The sequence below is a fragment of the Prinia subflava genome (genome assembly GCF_021018805.1).
Source record: "Prinia subflava isolate CZ2003 ecotype Zambia chromosome W unlocalized genomic scaffold, Cam_Psub_1.2 scaffold_31_NEW, whole genome shotgun sequence".
Lineage (NCBI taxonomy): Eukaryota > Metazoa > Chordata > Aves > Passeriformes > Cisticolidae > Prinia > Prinia subflava.
This window is the reverse complement of record NW_026960608.1, coordinates 790,978-806,531: the sequence shown is the minus strand read 5'-3', so window position 1 is coordinate 806,531 and position 15,554 is coordinate 790,978. Positions and strand designations below refer to the sequence as shown.

At 36.3% G+C, this 15,554-nt stretch overlaps 1 protein-coding gene across 3 annotated transcripts in view; it reads right to left on the bottom strand.

Moving 5' to 3' along the window:
• Positions 1-1,652: 1,652 nt before the first annotated feature.
• Positions 1,653-15,554, bottom strand: part of LOC134564992 (guanylate cyclase soluble subunit beta-1-like) — a 56,608-nt gene continuing 42,706 nt past the window's right edge. The window contains exons 9-14 of one of the 3 annotated variants that reach the window (XM_063424339.1): positions 14,933-15,130; positions 12,987-13,224; positions 12,005-12,145; positions 10,071-10,225; positions 9,656-9,782; positions 1,653-3,716 (exon numbers count right to left, since the gene is read on the bottom strand). In XM_063424339.1, the coding sequence (XP_063280409.1) occupies positions 3,645-3,716; positions 9,656-9,782; positions 10,071-10,225; positions 12,005-12,145; positions 12,987-13,224; positions 14,933-15,130 (931 nt within the window). In that variant the 3' untranslated portion in view covers positions 1,653-3,644. Of the gene's footprint in view, positions 3,717-5,070; positions 9,783-10,070; positions 10,226-12,004; positions 12,146-12,986; positions 13,225-14,932; positions 15,131-15,554 lie in introns of those variants that run through there. The other 2 variants (XM_063424341.1, XM_063424340.1) reach the window with 2 other exon arrangements.

Sequence of the window (15,554 nt, the reverse complement as noted above, 5' to 3'; positions counted from 1 at the left end):
CCTGTGTATTTACCAGAGAGCTGTAGAGAAAATGAACACAAGGTACAGAAAGAGATGTGTAAAACAGACTACTCGGCATCAGGAGTACTGTTGGTCAGCAGAAAATCCTAGCAGAAGAGTGAGGAGTCTACAACAGAAGCCACTCCTGAAGTGCTGACAAGCTCTTTCAAACAATTAATTAACAGACCAGATAAATATTTTGCAGCAGTGTTACACTTGCCACAGGCCTCCACATTCATGGGGGCAATAAAATCAGTTGCTATGCAAGCAGAAATGACCCAAAAATCTTTGTATGAGAAACTATATATGAATGATAAAATTGAATGTTTAGAAAGACCTGTCAGTGTACTATCTTTGGCTTGTAATCCTTAAATGGTTAAAACAAACTATCTCTTCAAATATGTCCTATGCTGGAACCTTTAGTAATTTCTAGGATGCTTTCCTTCTAAGAGCCTCCTGTAAATATAGCTATAGGAATGCTGGGTGCTGCTTGGGCAAAGTTGAACTCCTTTTCTTGAACTGAAGTAACAACACTGTTGTTAAATAATCCTTACCAAAATGTTACCAAAGATCCATGCCATTGTAACCATGTCTTATGTTAGATGTTGGAATATTATATCTTCATTTAAAATGGCAGCTTATGTTACATACTTTTACACGTGAGACATCTTACAATACAAAGTACTGACACATCAGTCAGAGACAAAACACCTGATTTGTGTATTCCTGAACTAAAGTGTAATGGTCTGCATGATGTATGGGTTTTGGATAGCATCAATAGCACCAGTAACAGATAAAACAACCACTAACATTGCACTGACATCTGAAGTCCAAGGCAGAGTTAGCAGTCAAGAAGGAAAAGGCTTTGGATTTTCTTCAGGGTGCCAGGGGCAGTCAAGGGCAAGGTGAAAATTTAACACTTAGTAAAAACAAAACCAATGAACCAAAAGGATGGACAATGTTCCTCAATAGCTATGCAGCATGGTTTAGAAAAAAAGGTTCAAGTGAAAATTGAGATTGAGTCTCTCACAGAGATGTTATCATTAGCCCAGCACTTCTGCCCAGCTTGCCTCTCCTTTCAGACTTATGAAATGAGCAATGGAAGGAAGCAATTGCTTTCAAAACTAAATATTTATCTGTATAAACAAAATTGATCTTTCTTTTCTTCCAATGACAAAAGCAAAACAGTAGTTCAGTAGTTATTTCCATGGTCTTCCTTTGGAGAATTGAGTACCTCAGGAAAGCAAGTTCTTCCAACAGCTGCTGACTTTAGATTTAGCAGTCTGTATGCCACTCATGCTACTCTATGCAAGAGTGTGTAGCATTCAAATGTGTGTGTGTATATATATACATGCATCTATAAAGCCTGAAGGGTAGGATGATGTGGAAAAGGCTGTGTGAAAAGGTATGTATCCTTATTTTGGGGGGAAGTTTCTTATCCTCTAGATCATTACAAAATTGCCCAGAAACACATCTATAATGTGACAGAAAGCAAGGCTTTTTGATTTCCTGTACAGGTAGTTGAAGCTCTGAATGCTTCACTATGCCCTCTGTGGAAAAAGGATACTTACTCTTCAACCTGCTTATATGGGGTTTTTTTTTTGGAAATTAGGTTATTTCTGAACACTTTGTGTAGGAAAGCTTACATTTATTAAGTTGACTTGCACAAAATATCTGAAAATAACAAGGCATAACAGGCTGCCTTTTCCTTCCAGGAACCTTACACACAGTGTTTAGGACTTGCAAGAAATAGATGTACATTTCCTCACACTTAATACACTGCATACTTCAGTGTGATTTATGAAGGTGGTTTATTTTTCATACACTTCATCAGAGCACTATGCTCATACTGACATAGGTGCTGAAGGCAGCAATACTGAACTCAGAGTTTTAATTCTCATCTGAAAGCTATGGCCAGGTAGGTTTTGTTTGGTTTTTTTGGGGGGGAGGGGTTGTTTGGTTTTATCTTTAAACAAAGGCTCAGGGACTATTGGCTTAATTGGTCTCCAGTTCAGGATTATGATTAACACCAGCTAGGAACTGTGAACATTTTCAGCCTTTTGTTGGGACTCAGCTAAGTTCTGTCATTTTAATCACAAGTCAGTTGTTTGAGCACTAGACAGGATAGCACATTTATCAAAGCATAAAATCTGTTTTGAAAAGCTAAATGACCCTGAAAACCTGCAATATAAAAAGGCATACAAGTTTCCTGCCAGAGTGTCAAGCATATAAACAGATAGATCCTCAGCACACAAAATTGCTGCCATTGAAAGCACAGTTGTCCTGTGGTGTTGAATCTGTACTAGGTGCATAATCATCTCTGGAAAAAAACAGTAACAAAGACAGTGCTAATCTGACTGCTGGATACGGGAAATAATCTGGAACAAAACCTTTATAACACATCTTCATCCCAGAATAATAATAATATTGTTTTCACATTCCACTGTTGTCATTATCTCCAAAACACTTATATTGGCAAAAAGACCTGTTGATTATGATGAAAGTGAACATTAGCCTTTTTCTGTTAATAACAAAGAATGAATTGGTGGAGACAGCATGTGTTGTTGCAGTTTTTCCAAACTATCACCCAAAGTCAGACAGACATCTAAAGAACAGTAGAAAAAGCCCCAGTGCCTTGTATGTGCAGCTATAGATTGGGGTGCTCCCTGCCTCATGGTCAGGCCGGTGCATGAAATGACAAGAGTTTCAGACTCTCTCCCTCAGGAAAGAAAGGATCTTATAATAAAAAATAAAGTCTTGTTAAAATAAAACAGGACTATAAGCCCAGTAACTTCCCTTTACTTGGAGATGATAAGCCAACACAGTGGCTGGCAGAATTAATTTACAAGTGCCCAAAAGTTCCCATTTGTACCAGTATGCTGACTGCCTGGAGAACATGAATACTAAATTCTCTTCAAGTTCTCATAGTGCTAGAACCCAATGACCCAACTTTTTTCTCTTTTTCTTTTTTTTTAAATATTTGATGGCTCTAGAAATGCACGGGATGACCATTTTACAGTTTGTGACAACACAATAAAGTGTTGACCATCTACATGGTGAATGAAAAACATTTTAGGATACAGATGCCTCAGGCCTTGCTCTGGCTCCATGGAGACAGGTGTTACTGGCAAGGCCATTGACATTTCAGAGTACAAGAGTGTATATTGTAGTGCACAAATGCCTGCAGCACACTCATTTGTTAGCCTTAGATTTTACTAGAGGTTTGTTGAAAGCAAAGGTTCTGGGGCCTCCACCACCATTCAGTTTTTATTCATATCAGATGCTAGCACATCCCTTCCTATTTTCTTCTTGTGCATGTGACTGTCTTTCAAAAGTGAGCTTGGAACCAAGCAGGTATGATTTGCAATACCACCTTAAACATTGAAACCAAGTCATAAAAAAAAAAATCTCACATAACCTTATTGGTTTTGTTTTCATTTGTCCCTCCAGGAGGATCTCCTTTCCAGAGAATCAGTTTGGAAACCAACTCTTAAGACCATTGAGTCCAACTGTTAACTTAGCACTGCTGTGTTCACTGCTAAATCACATTCCCAAGGGCTGCATCTATGAGACTTTTGAACACTTCCAGGGATCGTGACTCCACCATGTCCCTGGGCAGCCTGTTCCAGAGCCTGACTACCCTTTCAGTGAAGACATTTTTGTGATAATCCTGTAAGCAGATATCCAAATGAGCATCTCATCCATTGTTTATCATTCTGTCAAAAAAAAAAAAAAAAATCAGACACAAAGTTATGTTCCCAGAGGTTGTTCCTATCAAGGACTGAACCAGCGGTTTGGAAGCCAACTGCAGTGCCCACTTTAGGACAGCAAGAGTCACAGAGTCCCCTGGACAGCCAAAGCACAACCACCGAAAATCAATTTCCCTTGCCTGTCTGAATTCAAATGAATGCATAAGATCCAGCAGATTGCAAACAACTAAGCATTCCTTAATTTGCAATTTCATGGCTTATCTCCCCTTTCTTCTCCTTGTTTCATTTTTATTTTTTTACAAAAAATACAAGAATAAAATACATCCATTTATAAAGACCTTTGAAACAGACTTTGGTAATTACTCTGCCTCATGTTTCAGCTAGAGAGCTTCTATTGAAAAAGCAAATCACTACAGTTAAATACGAGAGGCAGTAGAACACACATGAAAGAACTAAAAACCTACAGAAGTGTTTAACTGTTAGCTGAGAGTAATATTTAACCAAACTATAAATTTAGTAGTTGAATGCAGCATTTAAGCGAAGACCAGTTTTAGTAACAGAAGTGGTTAAGTGCCTAAATTGTACTGAGATAAAAAGCTCTTACATGAACACAATATGAGCTATTATTCTATGCTTTAAGAAACAGATATGTTACAAAGTAGCTTAATGGGAGCTTTAATATTTTGAAATTATTTAAGAAAGTACAATATAAACCCAGAGCATTATTTAAGTTTTCTGGCACGCCATCTTCCATCAGCTTTAAGTGTGATACAGAACTTCAGTTTCACCATTTGGATATGAATTATATCAATACACAACCACAGCTGTCAAAAATTCCATGTCTTTCAGAGTCACCATAAAGTTTTTGTAAGCTTGAACAACTTGATCAATCCAAATTGCTGTTGTGTACCCAAGAGAGGGCAACCTCTGATGATGTGTTGTGTTCCTGTCTGGCAGTGAGATGATGGGGTAGAAAGTATGCAGTTTCCTCTCTTCGTTTCCCATTCCTAAAGCTTTGGTTGCTAATGCATATCCTGCTCAAAGTGTAAAGCTAACAATTTTTGATTGTTAAATATTGCCCAAGAGTTTCAAAGGAAGGTTTTACGCATTTTTGTCACCTCATCTATTTTTGAAGCATTAACTTCAATTCATTTATACATTTTGAACACTACCTTAATTTGAGGATGTGATCCATTAACCCGAATGTGTGAGACACTTGGACATTTGCAAACATTGAAACAATGACTCAACAATTTATTTAAATTTGAACTGCAAAATATTTAATGAAGAAAATACTTGTTTTGTATCAAACAATGAAATAAAGTTTTCTACCAAAAGAAAATCACAAGATTTCTAGAAGTCAGTGGAAAAAATAATTTATTGCAATTTCTTTTGCACATTAACATGAAACACTTATACATATATATTCTGTGCTAATAAGATATACTAGATATAGACAGTTTTTATACACAAAGTAATTGCACTATTCTATTTTATAATGTAAATATTCAGAAATGATCAGTCAGATAAGAACAGATACTATTCACATAAAAATGCACTATATATTAAAGTTATGGAAGGTCTATGCATATGAAAATTTGTCCACTTTTACTAACTGTACCAGCTGATGAAACACTCTATGTCCCTTTCCAAGCTTTACATCTCTTAATTATGTCATGATGCCTAGAATATTACCAGGTCCTCTCAAGGAATAAAATAAGATAATTTCTGAAATTTGAGAAAGGCAGCCATGTTCCAGCAGCATGCCTTCCAACTCCAGGGGCTACATCAGATGAGAATCAATGCACTACGAATGGTCTAAAATTGTCCAGCAATCTATTATTAATAGGACAATTTAATTTAGTTTATATAAATCAATGAGAAATATATTGCAAGTTAACAGCATTTCACTAGAAGTACACTGGCACATGGTTCAAATGGCACTATCAGAAAAACAGCTGCCCCCTTCCAATACAGATGTTTACAGTGTTCACAAAGGGAAAATGCAGGATGATATCAAATGGGAAACCTTTTTCTAACCAGGAATTTACAGACCATCAAGTGTTATTCACAAAATGAATGAGAAGCATAGTAATAGCAGAACTAAATCTGATACCATTTACGTAATAATTTTCATAATGCTGCTTTAGGTATTTTTTTAATATAGTTCCTTAGGTTCATTGTTCTGCCTATCAACTGAAACACCTGTCTTTCCAGAAATGTCATCAATTCACATAACCACAGTACTTCAGAGATGAAGATGAAGATGTGAAGCATCAGATTGAAGTGGTTAGTTGTGGCGTGCATACTACATGGTTTCATTCAATATTATCTGGTGGTAGGAATGGTCACATGACTGACATGCAAAAATGCATATCAAAGAAAGGGAAAGCTTGAAATACATGCTCATAGCAGAGATAAACAGTATCAAACAATAAGGACAAAAAATTAGCAAGCAAGCCTGGAGAAAAATGGTGTGACTTCAGGAGTAGGGCAAAAGACAACAGTATTGCACATGGCAAGGGGAGATATAATGTGAAAGAACATCCATAACATAACCTTACTGCCTGGCACCCTATTTGGAGACAGTATTGCACCCTATTCAGTCCTCTTCCTCTTCCCTCAGTTCAGAAAGCATCTTGCTTTGTTTCCTTGAGAGCATGCAAGCAGAATTTGAGAAGTAAGGAATTTTCTTTGAAGCAACATGGTGGGTTAATGCAATGACAAAATACATTTTACAAGTTGCAACCAGTATCAGTAAATAAAAATTAAAAAAACAAAAAGCATAGGTAGTGCATGCATTTCTTTCCAATGTATTGTATGTAGAAATGAAGCAATTCCTACATGCCCTGGTGAACTACCAGCTCTGCCTGAGATATTTCAATTTGTTCCCACCAGTAATGTGGGAACAGGGCAGAAGAGAAAGATTAAAAACTGGAGAGGGAGTAAAATTGCAGTCATACATCTGAGGCTCTCAGCAAGATTTATTTTTTACAACAAATCTGTTTCTCGAGAGAGAAACTTCAGCTGAACCGCTGTTAAAATAATGAAAACAGTAATAATTAATCTTATAATATGCAAACAAGCAGATGCAAAATTAATAACTGGTCACACTTGCTTTGTTCTATGTGTATTTCTGATGCAATTCTACTTATTGCTGTACTGGTATCATGGAAGAGATATCAGAGAAAAAAGGTGAAGGAGCAGCATTCCAAACCAACACTTATTCTTGTAAATTAGGTCTTTCTCAGAAGTAACTGCTGCTCATGGGGACTGATATTAGAGATGTCAACCTAGGAATCAAGTCTGAGGCATGCTGAGCTGCTTCAGCCCTATAATTTTCTACCAGCCTAGTAGAGCAAAAGCATATTTTAAGCCTTGGTTTCACATCTCTTATGGCATCTGCAAATATTTTGTTCTTTTTCCTCACCATGTCCTTACTACTGATCTTCAGAGTAAAATATCATGCTGATAGATTTGCAAATGCTGAGCTAATAACTCTCTAATGGATATAATGAAAAGAAAAATACATCACTAATGTGCATCAATCCTAGATTGAAGATATTGGAGGTAGAAAACTTCACAGTAAAAGCATAATGAGCAGAAGTATCTTCAGGATGATTTAAGAAATATTTTCATGCTTACTTCTATATGCCACTTCTTGCAATACTCTGGAGTGACCTTTCAGGAAGTTTACTATATAGTTTCTGAATATATGTTAACATGCCCTTGTTTATTATGCACAGTCCCCCTGAAATAAATGGCACTGCACACAATAATACATTAGCATTCTGAAAAACTTCTGGAAAGAAAACCAAGACTACATGTGTTCATAAAGCAAAGTGATTATTTTAAAGTGATCAAACATAAAGAAGTTGGTTATCTGATTTCTGCTTTTGGATTAAAACTATTATGCACAGCCTATAAAGTGCCAGAAAAAAACGTGAAGAGTACCTTCACAGCAGAAACTGTGAAGAGTTCAGAAAATCTTAAAGGAATAAAACTTTGTGCATTTTTTGTGTATGGACAGATGGAACTGTGCAGGGAGTGAAAAAGAATCAAAAGGTTAGAGGAATATATTCTTTCACTTTTCAAAATCACCTCTGACAAAATGATTACCAGTTCACATCATCACATCAGTGTATTTTTCTATCCTCCAATGCTCCCAAACTTAATACAGTTTAGAAGAGATACCTGTCTTGGGAGAAGTCCTTCGGTCTCTAAGAATTACATCTATATCTGAATTTCAGAATTAACAAAATATAACAAAATTAGAAAGACTCTTTGAGTGTGCTTAAACTGAGTCTTAAGTGTTCATGAAAATCAGGCTCACAGTATTTCTCGGTCAGGTTTATTCCTGCCCCCATGTCTCCCTCTACAAAGCTCAATTACTGGATAATAGTATCAGCAAGTGTCTCTCGGGACTGCTGTGAGGACTAACAAAACCAGCTGTTGTACAAGATCTCTGAAAAGCAATTGCAATATTTAAAGTCTTAAACTACTTGAACCTTATATTCATATTAAACATGTGTTAAGCTGAAACAAAGAAAATACCCACCTGACTCAGTACCTCTCTGGAATTTACGTTTAAAATTATAATGTGCCTTGCTACAAATGATAGGACATTTATAATGCAGAAAAAAAGTGAAAGGTGTTTAATTAAAATATATTTTAAGTACAAGAACAGATTTGAAATAATGGTAGCCATGTAAAATTAGTTATCTTACTGTAGAATAAGAATAGAAAAGTATTCTCACAAGTGGCACCCAGAATATAATTGTAAGTAATATATATTAAAATACAGAATTAAAATGCAGAGTTAAAGTACAGGAGGTTAATATTGGGAGTTACCATTAAAAAGTCAGTATTCATATACTTGGGTACCAGTGGATTCGATCTCCTAAAAAGCCTAAGCAGTTTAACAGCCTAAATCACGTTTTCAGAAGTACATGAGCATTCTGACACATAATTAATTTCCTCTGATTTACAAGAGTTATTTCAGCCAAGGTAATTGATGACTGTCATTATTTTAGTCAAGTGTATTTTTACAATTATATACATTAGCTGAAAACTCAATTCTTTTTGTATTACTTCAGGGCAAAATTCAAGCTATGTAAATTACTTTCATCTTTTTTTTCTTCCTGTTGACAATGGATGGAATGTATGCACCTGCTCAGCTATGGCAAAGCAGCTGGCATACTCTAACCTCATTGTCTAAGTTTGTAGCACACTTTAAGTCTATTGTTCATTGGCTTTTACTGAAATTCTGGATAATACATGCCCAGAATTCTGAAACTGAAGCATAAGCTTAAAGGTCCCTCAGTGCTTGAAGAGCTTTACCCTACCTCATTTTGAGAAGAGGACTTAGGCTGATATGTCATTTACAAGAAGTAGTTTTCACCTCGTATATTTCTAAAGTAGGACCTCTCCAATGCAACAGTCCCTGAAGAAGGAGGTGCTATCTGGGGTTAAGAGACCACTATATACATAAGGTGTGAACCTGCTTGCAAATAGTTACTTGACTGTTGCCTAAATATTTGAAGGCACATTTTTTCACACACTGCAAGAAAGCAAAGGGCAAATTTTGAAGTGCTGATAACCAGACGTCAGCTAAACAGAAACTGAAATTATATTGCAAAGTCTAGTACAGTGCAGAAATCTGTAAGAGGGAGATATAAATATTCAAACACCTGGCATTCCCTCCAGGACTTTTTGAAATCAAAAGTATTCTTTCAGGAACTGCACAAACTGCAAAGACAAATAATCAAGGATTTTCAAGTACTGTCAAGATAATAAATGTATTAATGAAAGAGTGTTGCACTAAACTCTCTTTTTTTCTGTGGAACATTTAGTCTTGCAAATGTAAATGGATCTCCGTGGTTTAGATTAAATTTTTAATGTTTATGTTTGAAAAAAAACCAAAATTACACTCTAGTTACTCATACCTCCGTCTCTGTACTCTTTCTGGACAAAAACCAAACCTGCATTGGCTCTTTTTTACCCTTCATAGAAACTGGACCTCTGTACTCCAGGTGGAACTGAGGATCTGAATTTTCTGGTGTCATAAGACACCTGAAATTGAAAGAGAAAACATGTAAATGAATGCACTTTGCATGCACACCACACACTATGTAAAATATTAAGCATGCTACACGTACGTGAGCAAACTATCAAAAGATTCAAATCTATCATTATTATATTTGCATACCAATAACTGTATATCGTAATACAGTTTCATAAGAACTCATACTTAAATAATGGTTGCAGGAGGACTTCCAACTCCAAAAAAACTTCTATGGTATGCTAACAAAGTGATTTATTTTAAGATGTCAACACCAATAAAAATAATACATCACCCACCTGTAAGTATATTCAGAGACATTGATCTTCCCCTTTTCTCCAGTAGTTTCTGTTCTGCTTGTTAGATTGACGGTATTCCCAAAGAGACAGTACCGTGGCATCCTTTGACCTATGACACCTGTGACTACCTCACCAGTATGGATTCCTATGGTTATCTTTAGAGAAAAAAAATTAAGTTTGAATACTCAAAATTAATGTAATGAACCCGATGCTTCTGACTAAACATAGGCAACATGCCACTTATATCTACTAGAGTTTATTTTTCCAAAGTGCTACTCCTGCTTCTTCAAAGCCTTGCATTTTGTGGGTTTTGCCACTTCTTTGTTTTTTAACTTTAGTACAGTGTTGTGCCTCTGTCTTCCACATGAACAATCAAACTCTGCAATATTCCAGCATGCACCCTGCTGTTATGATGTACTGTGAAAATAAAAAGAGAGGTGGGCAGAGAGGCATACTCTTGCAGGTCTGTGTTTAATGAGTGCTCAGAAGGTGCAGAAAAGGATGGCATAGGTCAAGAAAAAAATGTTTCTCAAAGGAAAAATCATGGTATTTTGTATTCAGAAGGTCAAGAGACAGGACAGAGATTTGGAGAAACTCATTCTTGTAGCATGTTACAGTCACTGTAAAGCCCTAAATCAAACCTTCTCACTGCTTTGCTCCATGATAAAGTGAAGTACACAGCTCCAAGCTAGGTGATGGAACAGTGTCTTGGGTTGAAAAATGTAACCAAAAATGTGTATTCTATTTTCATCTGTTGAAACCAGTTGGGAGATATTGTTCTTTATCTCTTGTAACTCTAGGGGTGGAAAGAAGGCAGATGCCTTCTGTTAATGGGACACCTGATAACACCAGATAAGGCAGTGCCTTCTTATCTCTTCCTCCACCCATTCTCCTCTGAGGGATATCACCTGTGAATGGGCCATTTAAGGCCTCCCACATGACTGATAACATTACCTCATTCCATTGTGAGATGCTGCACGCAAGTGGGAGGAGCCAAAGCCTTTCCACTGAGATAAAACCAGCCATCCCAAACACCAAGGGAGCCTGTTTCCACTGGATTCCCAGAGGACGACTGGACCCTTTCTTGAAGATCATCTCTACTTCAATGGAGCCACATCTGTCACTCTGGGAGGACTTATTTTGGGCTGCTTTCAACACCCTGACCAACAGGGTGTCAGGTTTGCATTCTGACTCTGTCAGTGGTCCTTTGTACTACTGCATTTATCTTATTTTATTTTTACCCTTTTTTGTTGTTTGTTTCTTCTCTCTCAATAAATTGTATTTCTGACTTGGAGTCTCACTAGTTTTCCTTTCAAACCAGTACAAACAGCAGCATTCATGTAAATAGAAATAGGTATTGCACTCATTAATCATTTTCCGCTCACAGCCTCCTGATGAGGACAATCTTGTGGTGCTTGCCCAGTTCTGTATCAGTGCTACATCATCTCCAGAAAGTCCCACAATGAAATTCCACTAATATACACAGGTGTCGGTAATCATTGCTGTAACTGTCTATGGAACTGTAATCCTCTTTTTAATGCAGTAATTTCTCATTCTGCCATGAGGATCTGAGGCGTGATCAAAAATATCAGGGAGGGAATATTATTTTCTGCTCTCTGAGTTGAAGAAGACTCAACAGATTGAACTTGATGCACAATAGGAATTCATTGATTATATTGAAATGATCATCAAACAGACATAAATGATATGGACCAAAATTAGTCCTTTACTTTTTAAAGCACGATAAGGATTTTAAGGTCTGGGAACTACACATGTCACAGCTACATGTGACTTTTCATATTATTTGTATACATCAGTCTCAAAATCTAACAATAACAAAGCTTGCATGGACTGGAACTACAGCATTATCTTATTTCAAAACATTATCATCCTATCAAAGAATGGATTTTTCATTCAAGCCCACATTTACTAACCTGTACAGGTTCACCATCTACTTGAACTTGGCCTGCTATTTCCATCATATCCAAAGCCAAGTGGCAGATAGATCGTGCGTGATGCATACAACGCTCTGGTAGACCACTCACTGTCATATACTTGTCCCCAACTGTTTCCACCTATCAAGACAGATATTTTTCAATTACTTCATTATTATGGCTTTTAGAGTACTACAATTGATGTAGTGCTTCCTTTAAGAATGCTTCTCCTTTAAAATAGTTCCCTTTCATTCAAATCACCCTAATTACTGTAATCTCTGCTTGTTATTAAAGAGAATTTATAGTAAATCCACAGTGTAACAACTTACAATGACACTGTGATTGTGTAAACCTGAGTGTCTCTTCTGGTGTCTTCTGAATCAAACTGAGCTCTATTTTTGTTCTGACTAACACCCTTGATTCACATGGTACAAGCATAAAATTCAGTTTTAGCAAAACCTAGGAATGAACTTCCATAGATATAAACACACAAGTAAACAAATGTACACATATATGGAATGCATATGTATCTATCTCTGTACCTTCGTGCTATCAGCCACATTTGCAACTACACTTCACTCCTTATGAAGGAATGAAATTCACATTGAGTAACTGAATAATGTTATAATTTACAGCTAGAAGGCCCAGAAATAGAACTGAAAAACTTAAAGCACAAGGTCAGAAGAACCACAAATGCCTTGTATAAGTTCACATCTGCTAAATGTGGAAATACATTTATATGTCTACCTAATGGGTAACTGCAGAAATCGTGATGAGAACTTAGCACTTTGTGTTCCTTCAGACATTTAGAGATAACCAACACATTTTTCTGTAGCTATCTAATATCAGGTAACACAGTTGGCAATCAAAACGTAAGGTTTTTTTAAAAAGCCTAAAGTTCAGCAAAAGAGTGGAAAATACTGACACCATAGTAAATTAGGGAGAAGCGACAGATTAGATACTTTAAAAATCTTATGCTTACCTTATAAACAAATGGATTCTTTCGTGAATCAGTCAGAATATCAAATCTTGTGTAAAGATCATTTAAAAGATTGACAATTTTCATGGCTCCCTCTCCAGAGGCATGTTTACTACAAAAGGCATTGAATCCCACAATGCCACTGAAGAGAATGGTGACGTTGTCGTAGCGCTTGGCTGGAACAGGACGCTTGTGTCTAAGCTCATTTGCCACTGATGGAGGCAGAACAGAGTACAGTAACCTACACAGGTAGGGAAAGGAAGGCAAAAGCAGAACAGAGAGAATGTGGAGAAAGATGTTTACAGCAGCACTCTTCATATATTAAGTTCCCACCCCCCACAACGTTTATAACATACTCCCACCATCAACAAGCAATAGAAAAGGTGTTTACTGAAGAATATGTTATTCAGAAAGCAGGAACTGATCTACATCAGCATACCATTTCAAACACATTAATACACCTAAATTATCAACAAAATGAGACGTATTACTAATTCTTCTGACATGATTTGTTAATAGTGTCTTGGATCATTTTTACTTCTTTCTGCCACATCTTCGGCTCATATAATATGGTTTTGCTCACAGAACCATAAAAACTGCAAAATAAAACATGAAGAGATCAAACAGTTTTCTATCTCTGATCAATACATGCATTTCTAAATGCTTCCTCTCTGTTGAGCATGCTGCTTTTAGGGTCTAGAGTGTTTTTTTAAAATTAATAGTCTATATGATAAGTTAACACTTGTTCATATCATAAATTATGCAAGTAAAATCCAATCACATGCACAGAAATTCATCCTATTCACATGTGTATTCCTTCAAATGCCATCTTAAGGTCCATTTCCTTCCTGACACATCTAAGTGGACAAGCTGAAGATCTCATGACTGTTTCACACATCTTGAACATCATTTTGTACATAGCCTCTTGCACAAACCCTCATTAGTTGCATTTTTGGCAAGTTCACTACTTGAGTTATAATTAGTGAATACTTTTGGCACATCATACAGTAACTGACACTATCTGTTCCAGCAGCTGCCATAAAGGCTAGAATTCCTGAAGACAAAATGCCTTTATAAAGCAAGCCAACAGGAATGAAGAGAAAAAATACTTGGGCTTTGTTTTCTCTGGTTCTCCTCTCCATCCCTTTCAAGTATTTTTTAAATAATTTCCATTATTCCATTACAGAAAAAAATGTATCTGTCAATAGAATTAATACAGAGATGGGACTGTGTTTTATAAATAAGAGTCAGTCATGAACTCCATGCTACTTTTCACATAAGTCTTTGTTTAATTTGCCAGTCACTGTTGAGCTGAAATGCCATAGACTAATGACATTTGAATTTGACTTTATAGTTATCTGTAGAACTGGATTTGGGGCCCAATGCACACTTACTGTTATGTGTTATTTTTATATACTTATATCTAGATAAACCCAAATTCACTTCTACAAGTAACTGTTAAAACGAATTTATAGCATTAGGCTATTGCAAAATTTCACCTTTACACAAACTGTTTTCAAGATTTATAGGATATGTTTTTCTGTTCTATTATCCTGTGCCAGAAAGACAAAATTTGGTTTACTGAACTCTCTCAAATAACAGCACTTGGGTATTAATCAAATTCACCTTCACTACAGTGACTGCGTGTAAGTTTCCAAAATTTTAGGTAATTCACAAATAAAAACAAATTGTCAGCTCATTTTTTTATAACTTTTCTTGTCAGGGAGGGAGCCATCAAAACATTTAGGCATATAATGGCCTAGACTGTGGGTGACATTTGACAATCTAAATAAAGAAATACCCTATTAAATGTTCTTTCTTGACTCCAAAATGACCAGTCCTGATTATCTCTGATATTCCTTACAAGATTCTGTTATTCTTATAGAAGGTAGCTATAAATAATATATTGCTTTGAGTGTTTCAGCTCCAAATTGGGATTTGGTTCTTACGTGTCTGTCTTTTTCTTTTCATCTTCCAGTGCACGCAGTGTATGCTGCAGTCTGTCAGTGAGGATCTCAAGCTCCTGGGTCAGTTTATATTCCTCTCGGAATTGCTCTCCTAAAAGAACCAGATCACGGGTAGCATCATGCAATGGAATATCACTCAGATATAAACCTCTTCTGGTTAAATCATCCAAGTTCATCACACTGCAAAGCAGAGAAATATACAATAATATGGGTAAAATTAAACTTGTCAATGGAGCATTTAAAACTCAAACAGCAAAGTCTGCTGAATAACAGTAGAGACATGAAGCTTCTGAAGTTGTGATAAGCTGTACAACATATCCCTTCTACAGAACACCTTATTTGTGATCATTCACTTTAACCCACAGCTCTTGACTTTTGCATTTAAATACAGAATTCTCACAAAGAGTTCCATGAACATATCAAATGTATGTACTTCAGCACACAAAGTGAGATTATGTAAAGAATCTTCCCATTCAATCCTCCATTCCAGTCACTTCTTTATCACCAATCTATGACATTAAAACTACTGCAAAAATCCATGAATCCATACAGGAAACCAAATCATTGTCACATTTCTTAGCATTCTCTGAGTAAAAAACAAAGG